Source organism: Chinchilla lanigera, unplaced genomic scaffold, assembly GCF_000276665.1.
Source record: "Chinchilla lanigera isolate Chin_1 unplaced genomic scaffold, ChiLan1.0 scaffold00081, whole genome shotgun sequence".
NCBI classification, from domain to species: domain Eukaryota; kingdom Metazoa; phylum Chordata; class Mammalia; order Rodentia; family Chinchillidae; genus Chinchilla; species Chinchilla lanigera.
The window spans coordinates 1,139,040-1,156,224 of NW_004955482.1; the positions used below are offsets into that span (position 1 = coordinate 1,139,040).

Below are 17,185 nucleotides of genomic sequence, written 5' to 3' on the forward strand. Positions count from 1 at the left end.
CCCCCGCCTCCCTCCGCGCTGACCCCCCGCCTCCCTCCGCGCTGACTCCCCTGCCGAGCACGTCCCCTCGACACAGGAAGACGGCGAGGTCCGCCCCGTCTCCCGGGTGTGACCCTGGGACCCACAGGAGCCCAACACCCCCAACCGCCTTCACCCCCGCCGACCACAGCACCTGCCACGGGGGAAGAGCCTGTGAGGGTGACCTGGGGCCTGCTGCTGTGCAGCTTGAAGGACACGTGGCCCAGGACGACGTCGATGGTGTCAATGAGGCCAGGCACCAGGGTCTTGTCCTGGGAAGAGAAGTGGGATGAGGCCCTCTTTGCCACGCGGTAGCCCAAGGCCGGGAGGGGCCCAGTGGACGCTGCCCTGCATAGCCCAGAGCCTGATCACATGTGTTTCTGCCATCTGTCGGGGGCGAGTTGCCCTCAGACGCACAGGTTGAGGAGGGCCAACCCAGCCCCACGCTGCCTGCCCCTCCCGGTCTCCTGAGCGCACGGGCTGCGCTCCGGGAGAATCTAGTACGCAGGACACCGACGCCGCGGCGGAGCCCGGCCTTCTCCTCTGGGCTCCCAGCCTGACTTCCATCCACCAGGCGGAATCAGCATGGGAGCTGCCTGCTGGCGTGCGGGGTGGGCAGCCGTTCGCACTTTTCCTGTGCACACCAGAGCCCACAGGGCTCCATGGCTTTGGGACTGCTCACGTGTTTCACCAGACTTGAATATTTTGCATTCAAAACCAGAAGCCCATCTGCACAGGTCCCCCACGGGCCTCCTCTGAGGACTCCCTGTCTGCGGCCTCTTCTCAAACTCCTTCTGTAGCTCAAGCCCGGTGGGACGTGCGTTTTAAAGGAAAATCTATTTCTGGTTAAGGCTGGGTCAGTATTACACTCCGGGCCCTCTCCTCGAGCTTGGCTGGTGTGAGGCCTAACCTCACTCCACGGGAAGCTCTTCCCATAAAAAGGCGGTCAGCAGGAAACTGCTGGGCACGAGTGTCACTAGGGCGAGGATGAGCTGTCCCCGCCTGCCCAGCTGGCTGGCGCTTTCAGAGGCGCCTGACCGTGAGGGTCCGGACAGTGTGAACCGCACTACGCCCCTGTGGCCGGGCCTTTCCAGCTGAGGCCCTGAGCTGGACTCTCCTGTCCCGCCTCTGCCGACACCTTGGGAGCTGCAGATGGCAGCAGAGGGGCAGAGCCAGGGTCCCGGGGTGCAGAGTTGCAGGAGGTGGGGTCTGCCTCGACCGCAGCTCAGCCCAGCTCTCCCAACCAGCAGGGTGCTGGGTCGAGCACTCCACATCCTGGTATTCTTGATGGAACTGGGGACCCAGCTCAGCCAGGCCCAAGACCTGAGTCTGCATGAATGGAACCCCGAGCCCCACAGTCTACGCAGTGGCTGGGCACCTTCCGCTCCTGGGCTCCGGATTTCCAGTGACTTTTATTCTCCATGCATATTTATTCTCCATATTTCCCAATTTTTCCACAGCCATTTATTGACTGATATTACTTTTAAGTAAATGAAATCAGTGGTTTTTTTAGCAATCAAATGAAATCTTCAATTCCCTCAAAGCAGGCAGCAAGGAGACACGTCCAGCCCACTCCAGTCAGAGCTGGATCGTCCCGGGCTCCGCTTCACTTGACCCAGTTACCTTTCACCATCAAGCGCGGCTCTGATAGCTGCTCAGGAACGAGGGGGTGGCAGACCTGTGTGAGCTGAGACCGGGGGCCCAGCCCACCTTCAGGAGGAAGTACCTCTTCCGCCCTGTGTGCTGGCCCTCATGGTCCCCACATCCCCACGAGAGGCCAGGCGCAGTTCCGGGGAAGATCCAGGGACGCTGGGGTGGACAGGTGTGACCTTCCCCAAGGGACGTGAACCAGACCGTGTTCTGCCACTTCTATGTGACAGAACATCCCCTGGTGCACACGTTTTGAAGGTCACAGTGCTTTGTCTCACCTCTGACGCCACCGTCCAGCTGGGCAGCTGTAACACCTCGCCCACGGTCCACAGGAAGGTCTAAGGGTGGCAGGATGACACTGTTAGCCACACAAGGCCTCGGGGTCCCCGCCCCCAAGGTCCCTCCCCACCACCACTTGCTGGTGCAGACAGCCAAGAGCCACAGCAGCTCCCCCAGAGTATTAAGGCTCCAGCTGCATCTTACGGCGTCGTCTGAGACTTACGCTGTGACAGCGCTCCTGAAGACAGTGCCCACTGGCCATGTGGGCATTGCCATGAGCTCTGGCGGCTGTGGCAGGGCCCTAAGCCCACCGCTGGGACAAGGGTGTGCATGACAGAGCAAAGGCTTCGGAACATGCTCTTCTTCAGGACCACGTCTGGTCCGGCTCACGGCTGTACCCCAAAATGACATTATGCTTTAACATTTTCAAATTGGGTGTGAGATTTAAGTGACAAGTGTGGATTTCCTGCTCTCTTTTGTGAGACAGCAGAAGTCTGGGCCACTTCATCCAAATGCCTGCTGGCTGCCTCTGCCTGGCCGGCCTCACCCTGCAGCACCCGCCTCCTACCATCAGACCCAGAATGAAACCCAGAGTCTCATGAAACGGCCCAGCCACCCCAAAGCAGTCACATCTTCCCGCACCTCCAGACACTCGGTGTTTACAGAACACGCTGTAGAGACCCCTCTCTCCCAACCGTACTCTGCAGCTGTGTGCACAGACCCCAAGGGCGAGGCCGTGGAACCAGTGATACAAAATGCTCCTGCCCTCACGGGGCTGAAGCAGAGCTCGGGGATTTATGTTTTATACCGCAGTGGGGAGCAGCAGCTGGGCCCTCAAAGCCACTCAACTCTAACCTTCTGGGCCACCCCTTCTGGTTCTGTAAGGGAAGCTCCACACCTGGGTTATTACAACAGAAATTCCCAATTTGAAGAAGTGAGTGGCTAACTGAAATTCAGAGGGGGATTGTGTGCAGAACAATTATAGACATCCATGGGATGGGCGCAGCCCTCAGGTCAGCAGTCTGAAGCCTCTGCGTGGACCGGCACCAGGGTACCTGCCTGACTCAGGCATCCTGGAGACGCATCACGCAGGTTTATCCAGGTGCCCCTGCGCTCTGGTCTGGGGAGAAATAAAGGTCCTCGGCACCTCTCCAGGTTGTCCGGGGTCCTCACTTCTCACTGCAGTCGCACAGGGAAGTGGTGAGGGCGAATGTCCCGCCCCAGGCAGCCAGGTGACTGCCAGGCTGCTGTGCTCCTGACCCCGAGCTGTGGCTCGACTGGGCTGGATTTCTAAACCTCGCATGAAAAAGTGTAAAGTATCTTAGTAAGAACTTTGAATTAACTGCATGCTGAAGTGACACTGTTTTAGATAAGCTAAGCTAAGCTATCTAAGTTTGTTGGTTGAGGCAAGGTCTCACTCTGTAGCCCAGGCTGGCCTCCCACCTCAGCCTCCAGAGTGCTGGGATTATAGGCATGAGCTACCATGCCCAGTTAAAATATATATTAACTTCACATTTTCCTTTTTTTAAAAATGTGGCTGCTAGAAAATTTTAAAGGACAAATGTGGCTCATATATTTCTGTGGACAGAACTGCCGTAGCCAGGAGCCAGCACATTACAGCATTTGGCTGAATCCGGCCCATTGTCCATCTGTATACATAAAGTTTTATTGACACCCATTCATCCTTTACATGCTGCCCCTGGCTGCTGCGCCCTCCGGTGGCAGGGGTGAGCAGATGGCCTGTGAAGGCTGCGCCCTTATTTCCGAGCCCTTGAAGTCTCTTGAGTTTGCAATCTCTAAGTCTGTGAGGTCCAGCAGAGAATAGAAGGGAGCAGCAGGCAGAGGAAGTCACTAAGCTCAGACAGAAAGTGCTTCCTGTGCAGAGCTGCGCTGGTTTCTGGGCTCCACGGACACAGCTTGGAGGCTCTGGAGCCACCTCGGCCTCTGCAGCCCCACACTGGGCTCAGCAGAGCGATTGCCCCACTGTACCTGGAGCCCTCGCCTGCTGGGCCTGCTCCCTGCATGCTGTGCTGTCCCTACTCCCTGTGTCTGCAGACACCCAGGCCGCAGCTCTTGCTGCAGCTCTGCAGAAAGCTACACCAGCAGCTCAAGGAAGCCAAGGTTTGTTAGAGACCACTATGAGACAGCTCTGAGCAGGATTTAATATTAACCAATGGCTTTCCAGGTTTACCTGTGAGGGTGCCCGAGGCCTAGGCTCATGACTGGAGATGGGCAGCAGATTCATAGTAAGTGAACCTCTGTGAGTCCCTGGTCACCACTGAGGCCTGTATTGACCTGCATAGTTGTGACACCTCAAAGGACAAGACAAGGCCGCAGCTGAGGACATCTGGCTCCAACCCCAGTTAACTAAAAGAAGGCTATAGCTGCAGGCATCTCACTTCTGCAGTGAAGGCCTTCCTAGAGATGACAGAGTTCTCCTGAATTAACATAATGTATTACTTGGAGAAGTCCTTAGAGGGATTCCCGAGTCCTGCCCAGATTCCTTCATTTTCTTCAATATTCCCCTACTTTATTTAAAAACCTAATAAATATGGGCCACCCATATTTATTAAAGGTCCTAATAAATATCAACCTTTATTTCTCCCCAGGGAAGTTCTTTGTCTTAGCCCCCAGAATCTTGAATTCTGTGAGAGGGTTTTTGATCCTCTCAGAGCCCTGAAATCACCTCATTTGTCTCATTTATTTAAGCCTTCACTGTCTCCTCATTCGGGAGATTGTGGGCCTGATCAGTCTGCAATAATTAGGGGACATTATTAACCAATAAAGGTTCATGCTTGCCATAGTCCCACAGTGCCCTGGCACCACAGACCCTTCAGTTAGTGACCAACAGGGCACAGGGCCAGGCTGACCCCACAACAAGCGCACACCAGGCTGGCAGCCCCATGAGGACTGGGCACGGCTGGGCTCGCGGGACACCAACCCCAGCTGCAGCCAGCACAGCACAGGGCTGCACAGAACTGGTTACCAAGTCGAGGCTGCGGGGAGCTCACAGCCGAGGCACCTTAACCACCCATTCCATCACTAGTGAGCTCGCCCACTGCAACTCCGCAGCTGGAGACGAAGGCGTGAGAAGTGCTCACACCCGCCCTGGAGCTGCCTCCTTCCCTACACAGCCAGAAATGAGGGACCGCGACTCAGCACCCACTGCACACCTCTGAGGACCACCCACGGTGACCACTCCGCTCGGAGGGCAGGATGCCAGTACCAAGAGCAGGCGCTTATTGTGCTCCGACTACGTATACTGCTGTCTCACAGGCAGGGCGCTAGTACAAAGTGGACACTTGTTATGCACACTCTGTGTACGACTGCTGGTTAGGGGACAGGGCACAGGTTCCAAGAACAAGTGTTTATTAGGTGCCAACTGAATACAAGGCACCGCTTGTCACAGTGATCCCATGGAGCCTAGCTCCACAGAAACAAGTGCAGGTTAATACTAATGAAGCATTTACTGCATAGCAAGCCCTGTCCCACTGGGCCACACAGGATCCTCCATTTACATGCAGAATGTCTATGAGGTTATCCCAATTCTGTGGACCCAAGCCTGCCCTTCCTGTGGGAGCTGGAAGTACTCCCACAGAGGCAGCCCTGCCTCCTCAAGAGGTCCTTCAGATTGGCTGAGCCATCACACTAATTTTGACCTAGTGATTGGTCTACAAGTGGTCATGTGATCTAGCTCTGACCAATTAAATGTGTAAGGTTGCTGCAGAGTATCATGGGAAACATTCTGTCCTATATATAGGAGCCACCGGCGCTCCCCTCTCCAAAGCTGTGGGTGAGGCGCTGGGCGCTGCCCATTTCACATGAGATGGTGCCTTCACTGTTAAGGGGGACCTGTGAGCTGTCCCTGGAGCACAGCATCACGCAGAAGAGGCTACCCAGCTTCCTGCCAACATCACTGGCCTCTCATGGAAGCCACACTCTGGGCATGTGTCTCCTCACGCAGCCTCAAGCACCAGCTGAGAGCCTGGCTGCCCGACTCCCCATGCCCGGTGCCAGTCCCTCCCTAGTGGTTTCCAGAACCCACATCTCTTCTACCCACAGCCACAACTGGGTATGGTTGCGCGTTGTGAGTGGATGAGGTCTGAGGCATCTCATCCTAGCTGGGCAGCTAACAAGAGCCTCCTCAGCACACGACTGTGCATTTCCATGGGCGTCTTCAACTGGGAGACCAGGGAGAACTAAGAACCCTGGAGACGGGCGAGGCTCGGCGTGCATCAGACTGTCTACGCACCTAGGAGCCCATGCGGTCCCCAGGGGGCACCTCCGTGACTTCATAAACTTTCCTGTGTGCTGTCGGGGAGCCCGTCTCTGACACCCCTTCTCTCTCCACACCAGCCAAAGGCCCTGGCACAGCAAGACCCTACAATCCCCCTCTGCCTCCACCTAGAGAGGATTTTGAGGAGTACAAGAAGGCATTCTGGTTTGAGTGCCCAGCCTGCATTCACGGAACACATGGCACAGTGCTGAGGCTCCCACCGCGTGCAGACCGTGGCCCTGGCCCACCTGTCAGAGCCCCAAAGCTACCTTTCTCCTGATGCAGCAGAGTCCAGACCAGAAATATTGAGCCCAAATCCCTCAGGGGCTCAGTGGATGCTTGAATGCACCAGGCAAGCTGGGCATGAAGAAAATCAAAGATGCCAGGCCTGGAGGGGGCACACCTGCAATCCCAGCACTCAGGGAGGCTGAGGCGGATATGAATTTGAGGCCAGCCAGAACTATATAGTAAGACCCTGTCTCAAAAAAAAAAAAAAAAAAATCGAAAATACACGTCCACTGAGCTCCATGGTACTGGTCAGCTGTGGTCAGCCCACGAGGAGCCCGAGACCTGACTTTTGTACAAAGGCTCCCACCTCTTAACACCGGGCTGTGGCCGAGCATGTGCTGGCCCTGTCCCCCAGGCAGGCACCACAGACCTTTACCTCAGTGAGGTTCCGCGCTGTTTCCTCCGAGAGAGACTTGTTGGGCAAGCGGAGGGACACATTCTGGAGGTAGCTCAGAGCCTCTCCGGGCTGTGAGAAGTTCTTCCTCTCCTCTGTCAGGCTGGCTATGACGGGATGGTAGGCATCTGTGGGCATCTGAAAGAAATCACCACCGGAGTTCCCGGTGAGAACCAGCGCCAGAGGTCCTGCAGGGTTCTGCGTGTCCTGCCGTGGGCCCAAGGCTCTCCAGCCCACGATGACGGCGACATCGCCACACCCCAGGGCTTCTGTGAGCACCTCACACATATCACCATTTCGTCTGCGTGCGAGGCAAGAAGGGCCCGTTCGGGAGATGGTGCACGGCACAGACAGCCGTCGGAGAGAGTGGGGAACCCGCATTTGAACCCAAGGAGACTCAGATACCCGCACTGCTGCTGAGCTCGCAACAAGCACAGTCCTTTGGCTACAACGGCTAACTCAAGAGGGCGATGCTTTCTGTGCAGACTGATCCTTTCTTCTGGAATCAAAGGAAAAGGCACAACAGGAAGCTGAGCCCAGGGCAGGAGACCGTTTGGCGGTCATTTGTGCCTGTAATGGCCTCCGTCCCTTTGCACACTGAGGTCCCTGCCGCAGGATCTGGGCCGTCTGCCTTCCATCAGCTCTCAGGGCCAAGCACTGCTCTGCACGTTGGCTTCTATTTTATTATTTCTTTCCCGTACCAGTACGAGCGAGCCGGGGTTCCTACTCCAGCCCTCCGGGCTCACAGTGCAAGCAGAAACACAGGAGGGGCCAAGGGAAAGGCGCAAGGCTCACCATGGCGTTGGCCGTCGGCGCCGTGAGGCTCGGCAGTGGGGAAGACAGCAAACCATGCTTTCCTGGAAGAGATAAATAAAGCTTGAGGTGGGACTAAGACCTCGCTGCCCTGTTTGTTTGTTTGTTTGTTTGTCTGTTTTTGAGACAGGTCTTGCTATGTATATCAGGCTGGCCTTGAACTCTTGGCAATCCTTCTGCCTCTGCCTCCCAAGTGCTGGGATTACAGCCGTGTGCCACCACACCTGGCTCGTCGCCCTGTTTGAATAACACCCTGTTTGAATAAAGTCTGTCCTTACTCAAAAGTTTGCCAGCTGGAGACACACCTGACAGAGGCTGGGGCTGTTTCAACCAGAAGTGCTGCTGGAAAGAGGAGGGTCAATAAATCAGCCTAAGAGGTGCATCACAGGAACCTTCCCAGCTCAGATTACTTTTCCATTTATACTCTGAACTGCTTTCACGGCATTCATGCGAGTCATCATATAAAAAGGTGATTTTTATGGAAGGTGTCACCGATTTAAAACAAATAATGAAGAACAGGCTTCAGCTGCACCCGGACTAGTCAGAGGGAAGAACGCGGATTTGGGACTGGCTGGGCAAGGACAGGCGGCCCCAGAGGAGTTGGGGAGATCGGCGTCCCCAACCCCTCCCCGCAGCGCCTGGTCCTCCGTACTGGGACGCCAGGCAGGCGATGTGCCCTGCACATAACAAAGCGGCTCGAGACGGAGGACAGACTGTGACTCCGACTCGCTGCCCTCTGCCCGCCGCCCCCCCAGCACCCAGTTCTGTCTCCCATGGGGCCACAGTCTACTCCCGTCCAGGGAAGGCGTCTCAAGTTACCCTGGGTGGCCTAAGGAAATGACCTCATCAGCCTCGCTGGCCCAGGAGTGGCTGTCCCCTGGCGGCCGGCGGACCCAGACGCCACACGGATGGGAGAACTGGGCCTCAAGTGCGTGCTCTCCCGCCCCGTGACCTCCCTTTGGTGTCCGGGAGTTACACAGCAGCCACATCACACCACGTTTCACTCAAGCAAGGCTACAACAGGAAGAGCCACATGGTGGAGGCCACGGGAGGCTGATGGGACGTGAGACTCGGCCACGTCTCAGCCCCAGGCTCATCCTGTGAGCAGCTGCCTCACAGGCCCCTTTGACCCATTCTGGTGGCAGGGTAGTGCCCGGCCGGGGGGCAGAGGCCCGTGGTCTACCTTAGCAGGGAACAGGACCACGCCACGTGGACGGGGCACTGCGCCAGCTCCTGGGGAGAAGAGAGTGTCCCCCAGACAGGCCCCTCACAGAAATGAGCTATCCAGGCCCCCGCGGCCGTCACAGCCACAAGCGCATGAGGCCTGTATGTGGGAGGCTGGCGTGATGCGTGGGGCGTCTTGGGGGACAGTGTCTCAGAAGTAGGCAGAGAGGCGGTGGGAGTTTACTCAGCGCCCCGTAGCGTTCACTTTTAAGTGGTTAAATTGACGTGATATGGAACCTTCCTCGGTTTCTCAAAAGTGACTCCCACCTGCCCCATGCACAGCCCATCACAGGGTGGGTATGTGAGCCCCAATCCGCTGCGCAGACTCTGCCCAACACTCTCTGTGCCCAGCAGAGGTGGGTCTCTTAGGCCCAGTGCTTCCCGGAGGCTTTTGGGATATTTGCATCCCAGCCTACTGTGGGCCTCCATCACATACACCTCCAAGCCCTGGGTGACCGCAGGGAGGATGGTAAGTGATTCGCTCCTCCAGGAATCCCAGCACTCTGAGAGGCTGAGGCAGGAGGAGCCGGGGTTCAAGCCCAGGTTGGGCAACTTAGTGGCTTAGCAAAACCCTGTTTCAAAATAAAAAATAAACTTGGGTATAGCAGAGCACACCTGTATTCCCAGCACTTGGCAGGCTGAGGCAGGAGGATCACCGTGAGTTCAAGGCCAGCCTGGGCTACATAGTGAGATCCTGTCTCAAAAATAAAATTTTAAAAATTTAGCCCAAGGCAAAGGCCCTGAGTTCAATTCTCATTACCACCTAAAAAATGGAGATCAGTAGCCCCTCTGTCTTAGGAGCAGGGCTGTAAAGCAGGGCTGTGGTGCGAGGGGTGCTGGGACATTGCTCACACCTGCCACGCTGCCCTCTGTGATAGCAGAGGCGGACACGGGGTGCCCAGACAGAGCCCCAGGAGTACTCACTCACCCATGGCAGCCTCAAAGTACATCTGGATCTCCACTGGGGTCAGCGCCCGCTCCCAGAAGATGAATTCATCGAAAGCACTGTTCTCAGAGCACTTGGTCTGGTCCTGCTCCGACCCTATCACGAGGTTAGCACTGGACTCCCCGTAATCATGCGACACTTTCCCGCGGGAGTCAGAGGTGCTCAGGGTCCCATTGACGTAGACTTTCAGGCCCTCCTTGGATTTCCATGTGAACAGGACATGAGTCCAGTAGGGACCTGGAAGAAAGGAAGATGCGGCTCTGGGTGCAGGGGGAGGGAACGGGGACCAGCTCTCCAGCGCAAGTCCTTCTGTCACCCCCGCCTCACCACGGCTGCTGACTTAACCTTAGGGAGCCTTAGTGCAGGTCCTAGCAGAGAATAACCTTCAATCCCTTCTAGCACAGGAAAGAAATTGCCCTTGTGCGTCCATCCTCAAAGGTAGTTTGAGGAGACCATTATTTCAACATAAGAATCACAAATGTAAATGTCTACACGCCAAGGTGATCAAATATTTTTTAAAGGGCAGAACACAAGCATCAGTGAGTGGTTATAGCGAGACTGAAGGATGCAAGGGTAACATGCATAAGTCAGTTGCCTTCCTAGGTACCAGCAATGAACAAGTAAAAATTTGAAATGTTAAAGGACCATGTCATCATTTACATTAGTGCTATAAAAAGAAAAAAGAATATGAAACACTGAGGTATTTAGGTATAAGTCTAGCATGTACAGGATCTGAGGAAAAGTGCAAACTCTAAGGAACAAAGTTAAACAAGAACTAAAAAAAAGGAGTGATCTTCCATATTCACGGATAGGTGGACCCAACGCTGCCAAGATGCAGGGTCTTTCCAAATTGATCCATAAATGCAATGCAATTCTAATCAAGATCTCAGTAAGTTTTTCCATGGGTAGCAACAGACTGATTCTAAAGTTCATATGGAAAGGCAAATACCAAGAAAATCCACAAAACAATGAAGGAGAAAAACAGAGTTGGAAGACTGACACTACCTGCTTTCAAGACTTACACAACAGTTACAGTGATCAGTAATCAAGGGAGTGTGGAATGGGGTGGTAGGATTAGGCAGACAAGCAGATCAGTGGACCAGAAGAGACAGCCAGAGAGAGACCAACACCAGCACAGGTGTTGTGGCTTCTATCTGGATGTCTCCCCAAAGCTCCCTGCACTTGTAGGTGGGGCTTTGGGGAGTAACTGGATCCTGAGTGTGTGGTACTGGATTAGCCCACTGATGGGTTTGTAGCTGGGTGTGATGTTGGGAGGTGGAGCCTCGTGAAGGAGGTGGGTCACTGTGGGTGTGGCCTGCAAGGGTCTGTCTCCCTCCTCCTCCCTTGATCCCTCTCTGCTTCCTGCAGCCCTGCCATGGGCTGTTCCTCCCCTGACAGCCCCTCTGCCGCGCTGCCCTGCCTCGGAGCCAGCTGACTATGAACTGAATACTCTCCAGTAGGAGCCGAAATAAATCTTTCCTCTTCTAAGTTCTGGGTATTGGGTATTTTGTGCCAGCAATGAGATAGTAACTAAGAGAGCAGGCTACCTGGTAGCTAGCAAAGGATCAAAGGCAACTCAAGAGGACCAAAATAGCCTTTTAACCAATGGCACAAGAACAACTAGATACTCAAACACAAAAATCAGAAATAAATCTAGACACAAACTTCATACCCATCACAAAAATCAAACCAAAATGGATGATAGACCTAAACATAAAATGCAAAACTATAAAACCCCTGAAAAGTAACAGGAGAAAAGTCTAGACGACCTGGAGTTTGGTGATTGCCTTTTATCATTGTTGTCGTTGTTGTTTGAGACAGTTTCTCCATGTAGATCAGGGTAGCCTTGAACTCACTGTCTAGCCCAGGCTGGCCTCAAACTTGCAGCTATCCTCCTGCCTCAGTCTCTCAAGTACTGCGATTACAGCATGTGCCACCACGACTGGGGCGGGGGGGGGGGTGATGACACCCCCCACAGTGGATGCAGGGTGGGAGCCAAAGGCTCTGGACACAGCTGCCTCAGAGTCCTGTGGGTAAGTGGGAGAAACGGAAATGTTTTGGGAAGCAGGGTGGGGTGTGGCGAGCCATGGATATCGTCTCATGAGAAGGGGGGACTGGGGGGGGGGGGGGGGTGATGACCTTTTAGATTCAGCGCAAAAGGCACAATCCATGGAAAAAATAACTGATAGGCTGGGCTTATCAAAGCTAAGAATCTCTGCTCTGGGAAAGATCTGTCAGGAGGACGGGAGTGCCAGCCACAGACGGGAGGAAAGCTTTGTGACAGACGTGATCATGGATACTGTTGCCTGACGTACACAGAAAACAACTGGGACTCACCAACCAACTTAAGAAAACACGGACAAAAGATCTGAACAGATGACTCTGCCACCCACAGAACGCAGCGCCCAGAATGGGCCTCATGTGAACGGTGGGCGTTGGGTGGCTAGGACATGTTGATTTCAGGTCATCGGTTCCAGCAAGAGCCTTTTCGGGGAGGATGTTGGCCGCAGGGGAGGCTGGTGTGGGGCTGTAAACCCATCTGAGGGCCCAGTTCAGCCTGTGCCTGGTACCAGCCTCAGCTCTGACGGGCCAGCGGGACACTGACCACTGTGGCAGAGACCAACTCCCCGGCTCCTTGGAGAGCCATCGTGAGCTCCGCGCTCATCCACAAGAAGTCTCGAGGATGAGCAGCTGCCCCACAGGGCCCCTGTGCTGTGCAAGTGTTCATGTTCAGATGTGGAAGGGACAGGGCAGCGCTCCCAAAGGACGCCCCCCAGCCCTCGGGCTCCGTGGAGCGCCCAGCAATTACATCAGGGCTCCTTCCCCAGGACTGTGCAGCTTTCTAAGAATGTGGAGTCTCCAAGAACACTTGGATCCAAAACAGGTCCCAAGTATGACTGCCCTGAAGTCTGTGAAGACAAACACATTCCTTTGGCATGCGAACAAAGAAGGTGCTGCCCTCAGCAGTGTCAGACGTCTCCCGGCCAAGGGATCGTAACCCACATTCAGAGGACTAGCCCGCCCCTGGTCCTGTGTCTGTCACACCAGCCTGAGGTGTGTGGGGTGAGGCTCCCAGCAGGAAACAGTGACACACGTGGAGCCTGGAAGGAAGACGCCAGGGAGGTCGAGGGAGCACCGCACGGGACAGGGAAGAGACATGATTTCTGGTCTCAGGGATCCGAGAAGGCAAATTCAAAGCACACACTGCTGCCGCAGGCCTTCCCACTCACAGGGCAGAGGTGCGTGCCCGCTGACAGTGCCGAGACCCCTGAGCCCCCAGACAGCCAGGCTGCTGCGTCCTTCAGCCTGCAAACCCCGTTCTGTCGCCCTGCGGTGGCACTGCCATGAGCCTCAGATAACAAATAGGAGGCCGAGGTGTGGGGTGGGGATGCAGGTGCCAGGCGGAAGGGCAGCTGGGCACAGGGCAGAGCGGCCCAGGCCAGCTTGCGCTGCTGTCCAGGCGTTCCAGTGAGTGAGCCACACAGCCACTGTGGACAGGTCAAGGAGGGACACCCTGAGTGTCCCCAAGACGCCATTCCCGGCCCCCTCCCTCCGTCCCTTCACCCTGCCCTGTCTCCTGCTTACTTCCTGGGCTGTCCCTGCGGGCTGCCCTGGAGTGCCCTCTCCTCTTCTCCAGGGTCCACTTCAGCCCTGGCCCCCTTCCGGCCCAACCTCCACCCAGGCCAGCAGACAGGCACCAAACCATGGAGAAAACGGTGCCCATCAGAGAAGCCAGGAGCTCCACCACCCCAGGCCCCACCGGGTGCCCCCCAGCCTTCCCGGGGGCCCTGCATCCTCCGTCCCCACCAGGCCTCCTCTCCCAGTGCACAGCCACCTGCCCACAGCTCCTCTCACCCCGTGCCAGGCAGCTCCCGTCTCCAGCACAGACAGGAGAAGGAGGCAGGTGAAGGGAAGACGAGGGAGAAATATAACCGCGTCTCTTGCCCACCTCCACTGCTCTGTGAGCTGGGCGGGCACAGAGAACCTCGCCAGGTACATCCCTGCCTCCTAGGACCCCTCCCCCAGGCCCCTGAGAGATAGGGGTCACGTCAGCATCACCATCAGCGAGAGAGAAGATGCCCCAGGCCAGGGTCACTACTCACCCAGAGGGCTGAAGGCGGCCTCCCATGTCATGAAGTTGTCACGTGTGTGCAGCTCCACAGAGCCCCAGCTGCCACTGGAACAGACCTTGAAGCCGTCGGAGATGACCTGTCCCTCGTACGTGGAAGGGGCGGGCCGGGATTGCACTCCCTGGATCTTCCAGAAAAAGGAAAAGGTGACACCTGCGGAGAGAGAGGGCAGGAGGAGCAGGTGGAGGCACACGGGAGCAGGGGCATCGCTGCCTTGGTTCAGGGCTCACTGGGGATCGGGCACTGCCCAGGAGACCGAGGGAAGCGCCTCCTTCTGAAGAGCACTGCAGGCCTGTCACTGTCCTCCTGCACAGACAGGGTTCCAAGGCCTCGCCATGGCCACTGGTCTGAGGACCTTCGGAGCAGGACACAGACCTGGACGTGTGGGGTCAGAATGTGCACGTACAGACACCCACGCCAGCCCGGGCAGCGTCCAGAACCGCGTCTATAAACACACATTACAGAGAAAGGGGCCCTCCCACACAACGAGTTTATAAACACCTTCAAAACTGCCTGCCTGCGGACTTCCTCCGGTCCCTAAATACACCGCTAGATTGTCGTTTTTTACGTCCGCACAGCGCTGCGTCCTAAATGGGACACAGGGGGTTTTTAAGCAACACCCTCATGTTGAGTCTTAAGGTTTTCATCACAGTTGTGAAGGAATCTTCCAAAGAGAACCCGAGGCGGAAGGCTTCGGCCCCCTCAGATCGGAAGCTTTAGACTCCGTCTCCGGAGGTGCCCTTTGAGGTTTTTGATGCTGCAGCTGCTCTTTTCCCAGCCGTGATCACCGCTGGCAGTGGCAGTTTTGAGGACATTCAAGGGCGAGTGTTTTGTTTTTGTTTTTTGGTTTTTCTCCGGTACCGGGAACCGAACTCACAACCTTGCACTTGCCAGGCAGGCGCTTTTGCCGCTGAGCTAAATCCCCAGCCCCTCAAGGGCGAGTGTTTAGCAGGTCCAGACCTCGGGGGACCCACGGAGCAAGGTCCCTGTTACACTGGTAAGCGCCGCAGCAAGGTCACGGCGTGGGGCAGCGGGAGAGGTGGACAGGCCTTGGCCCGGGGCTGCGTGCACGTCTCTTCCGGTCCTGCCTTCAGCCAGGCTGTGGACACAGCCTCCGGGAGGCACCGAGCCCACAGCCACAGCGACATCAGCGCACCCTGGTGTCCTCGCCACACGCCCCATGAGCGGCCCTTTGTTCGAGCCCCCCCCCCCCCGTCTGTGTCCACGGCACTGTGTGACCCCTGCGGGCTCCAAGCCTCTCTGCAATCCACGGAAACCTGGGAATCAGCCACTTTTCTAACCCTGGCCTGGGGCTTCGCCGCTTTATCTTTTTACATCAAAGGAGTCTCGAGGTTCTTGCATGGCCCTGACAGAGAGCGAGCTGAGTTTGGGGGAGCGATTTGCACGCATTGAAAAGCACACAGCCTGCAAGTGTGCACGGCCGCTGTGCCCCACTGCGCATACAGGGTTTGCTTTGTAGAAGGAAGGCCCTCACGATACCAGCAGGACCCAGATCTTCCTGAGGTTCTGGGAGGTGACAGTATGGAACACAAAGTGAAATGGGTCCCCCTCAAATGCCCTGTCACCCCATGAAGGACATGTTGTCACCCCAGGCGATGTCACCACAGAGGCCAGGGGCCAGGGCCTGGGCGTCCAGGCCTAGCCAGCACCTGCGCAGCGGTGGGAGGTGGGACTTGGAGCCCCGCCACCTCCTCAGGCTCTGTCGGCCACAGCCGTCCCCAGGAGCAGCAGTTTCACAGGCAGGGAGTGCAGCACACGATGAAACTTCCTTATGAAACACATTCCCCGCAGGATTTGTGGACCTCAAGGATGTTTTTCCCCCAAAAACTTACTGTCCCTGAAAACTCCTTTTACTCAATCCTAAATGGTCCTGTCTTGGCCCAGCGTCTGTCTGTCCAGGAAAGAAAATAAAAATTGAAAGTCCAATGCAGTGTTAGCTGAGGGTTAAGTAATAAAAATAAAAATTAAAAGTGCAGCCTGGTGTTGGATGAGGACGAGCTGCAGGCCAGGCATGGTCATGTCTCCGCAGGGTCTGCGCCCACCGTCTCAGGGGCACCAGGAGGAGCACGAGCGAGTCGACACAGCCTGAGGTGGGGCCGGGGGCGGGGCTTGTGGCCGGAAGCTGGTCCTGAGCTTGCTGCTTGCTATGAGCAGTGAATCCTGCTCCATCCAAACAGGCAGCGGGGAGAGGGCTTGCTCAACAAGGCAGAAAAGGGAAACAAAACCCGAAGTCGTGAGGAGGACGGGTTACAACACTCTACGGGGCAGAAATCGCCGCGCGAAGTGTGACAGGTGACGGTCCAGCAGGAAGCATCTGTGACACGCCCAGCCGATAAGAAACGAGCTCCCTTCCCACGGAAAGAGCGCTTCCTACAGGGGAGCACGGCTCCTGCCAGCTGCGACCGTGGCTGTGCACGGGACGCTGGGCTTTCTTGGGCATGGGCTCTCCATCCTCCAGAGGCTGCAGCCAAAGGGTTGGGGGACGAGGTGAGGCCTCCAGTGGAGACTCTCGTTGGGCACCCTGGGGCAGGCTGGGCCGCACTGGCCAGAAGGCTCAGACCCAGAGCAGAGCAACCAGCACCTCTGGGCACTCCAGTACCCAGGAGGGTCTCCACGACCCAGCACCTCTGAGCACCCGGAACACTCTGCTGGCCAAGCCACGGGTCCTGGTCGAGCCCTGCAGAGCCAGGGAGAGGCCCAGCAGCCCTGGTGAGCGGCACGAGGACGCGGAGTCCATGCAGGACACGGTGCTGAGGACAGCTCGGAGGGCAGGAGCAGGTGGGCGTGGATACCGCACAGGGGCAGCAGGGAGCTGGTGCGGGCAGGACCCACACGAGGCTCCAGGCACGGACCAGCAGGAAATGGGAAGAGAAGAGCCATGTGCAAGGGACACAGGACACAGGACACACAGACAGCAGGGACACACGGACAGCAGGGACACACGGACAGCAGGGACACACGGACAGCAGGGACACGCAGACAGCCCCCAGTGGAGACACACTGTTCCCACCCCATCTCTGGAGGCACTGGAGGACTCCAGCACGGTCCCCACTCCAGAGGGGACACCGGGCCTCTCCTCTCCCGGCTGTCGCTGTGGGAGACATGACAGCAGCCATCAGGGCAGTGGCCGCTGTCCTTGGGCCCGG

General features: G+C 56.6%; 1 protein-coding gene across 3 annotated transcripts in view; it reads right to left on the bottom strand.

Annotated features, from left to right (window-relative positions):
- The window catches only part of Adgrd1 (adhesion G protein-coupled receptor D1), an 82,007-nt gene that overhangs the window by 47,959 nt on the left and 16,863 nt on the right, over positions 1-17,185 (bottom strand). For all 3 annotated transcript variants that reach the window (XM_005402985.2, XM_005402986.2, XM_005402987.2), the window contains 6 exons: positions 13,992-14,171; positions 9,871-10,125; positions 7,701-7,762; positions 6,888-7,043; positions 1,947-2,006; positions 173-290 (listed from right to left, as the gene is read on the bottom strand). In XM_005402985.2, the coding sequence (XP_005403042.1) occupies positions 173-290; positions 1,947-2,006; positions 6,888-7,043; positions 7,701-7,762; positions 9,871-10,125; positions 13,992-14,171 (831 nt within the window). The remainder of the gene's footprint in view (positions 1-172; positions 291-1,946; positions 2,007-6,887; positions 7,044-7,700; positions 7,763-9,870; positions 10,126-13,991; positions 14,172-17,185) is intronic.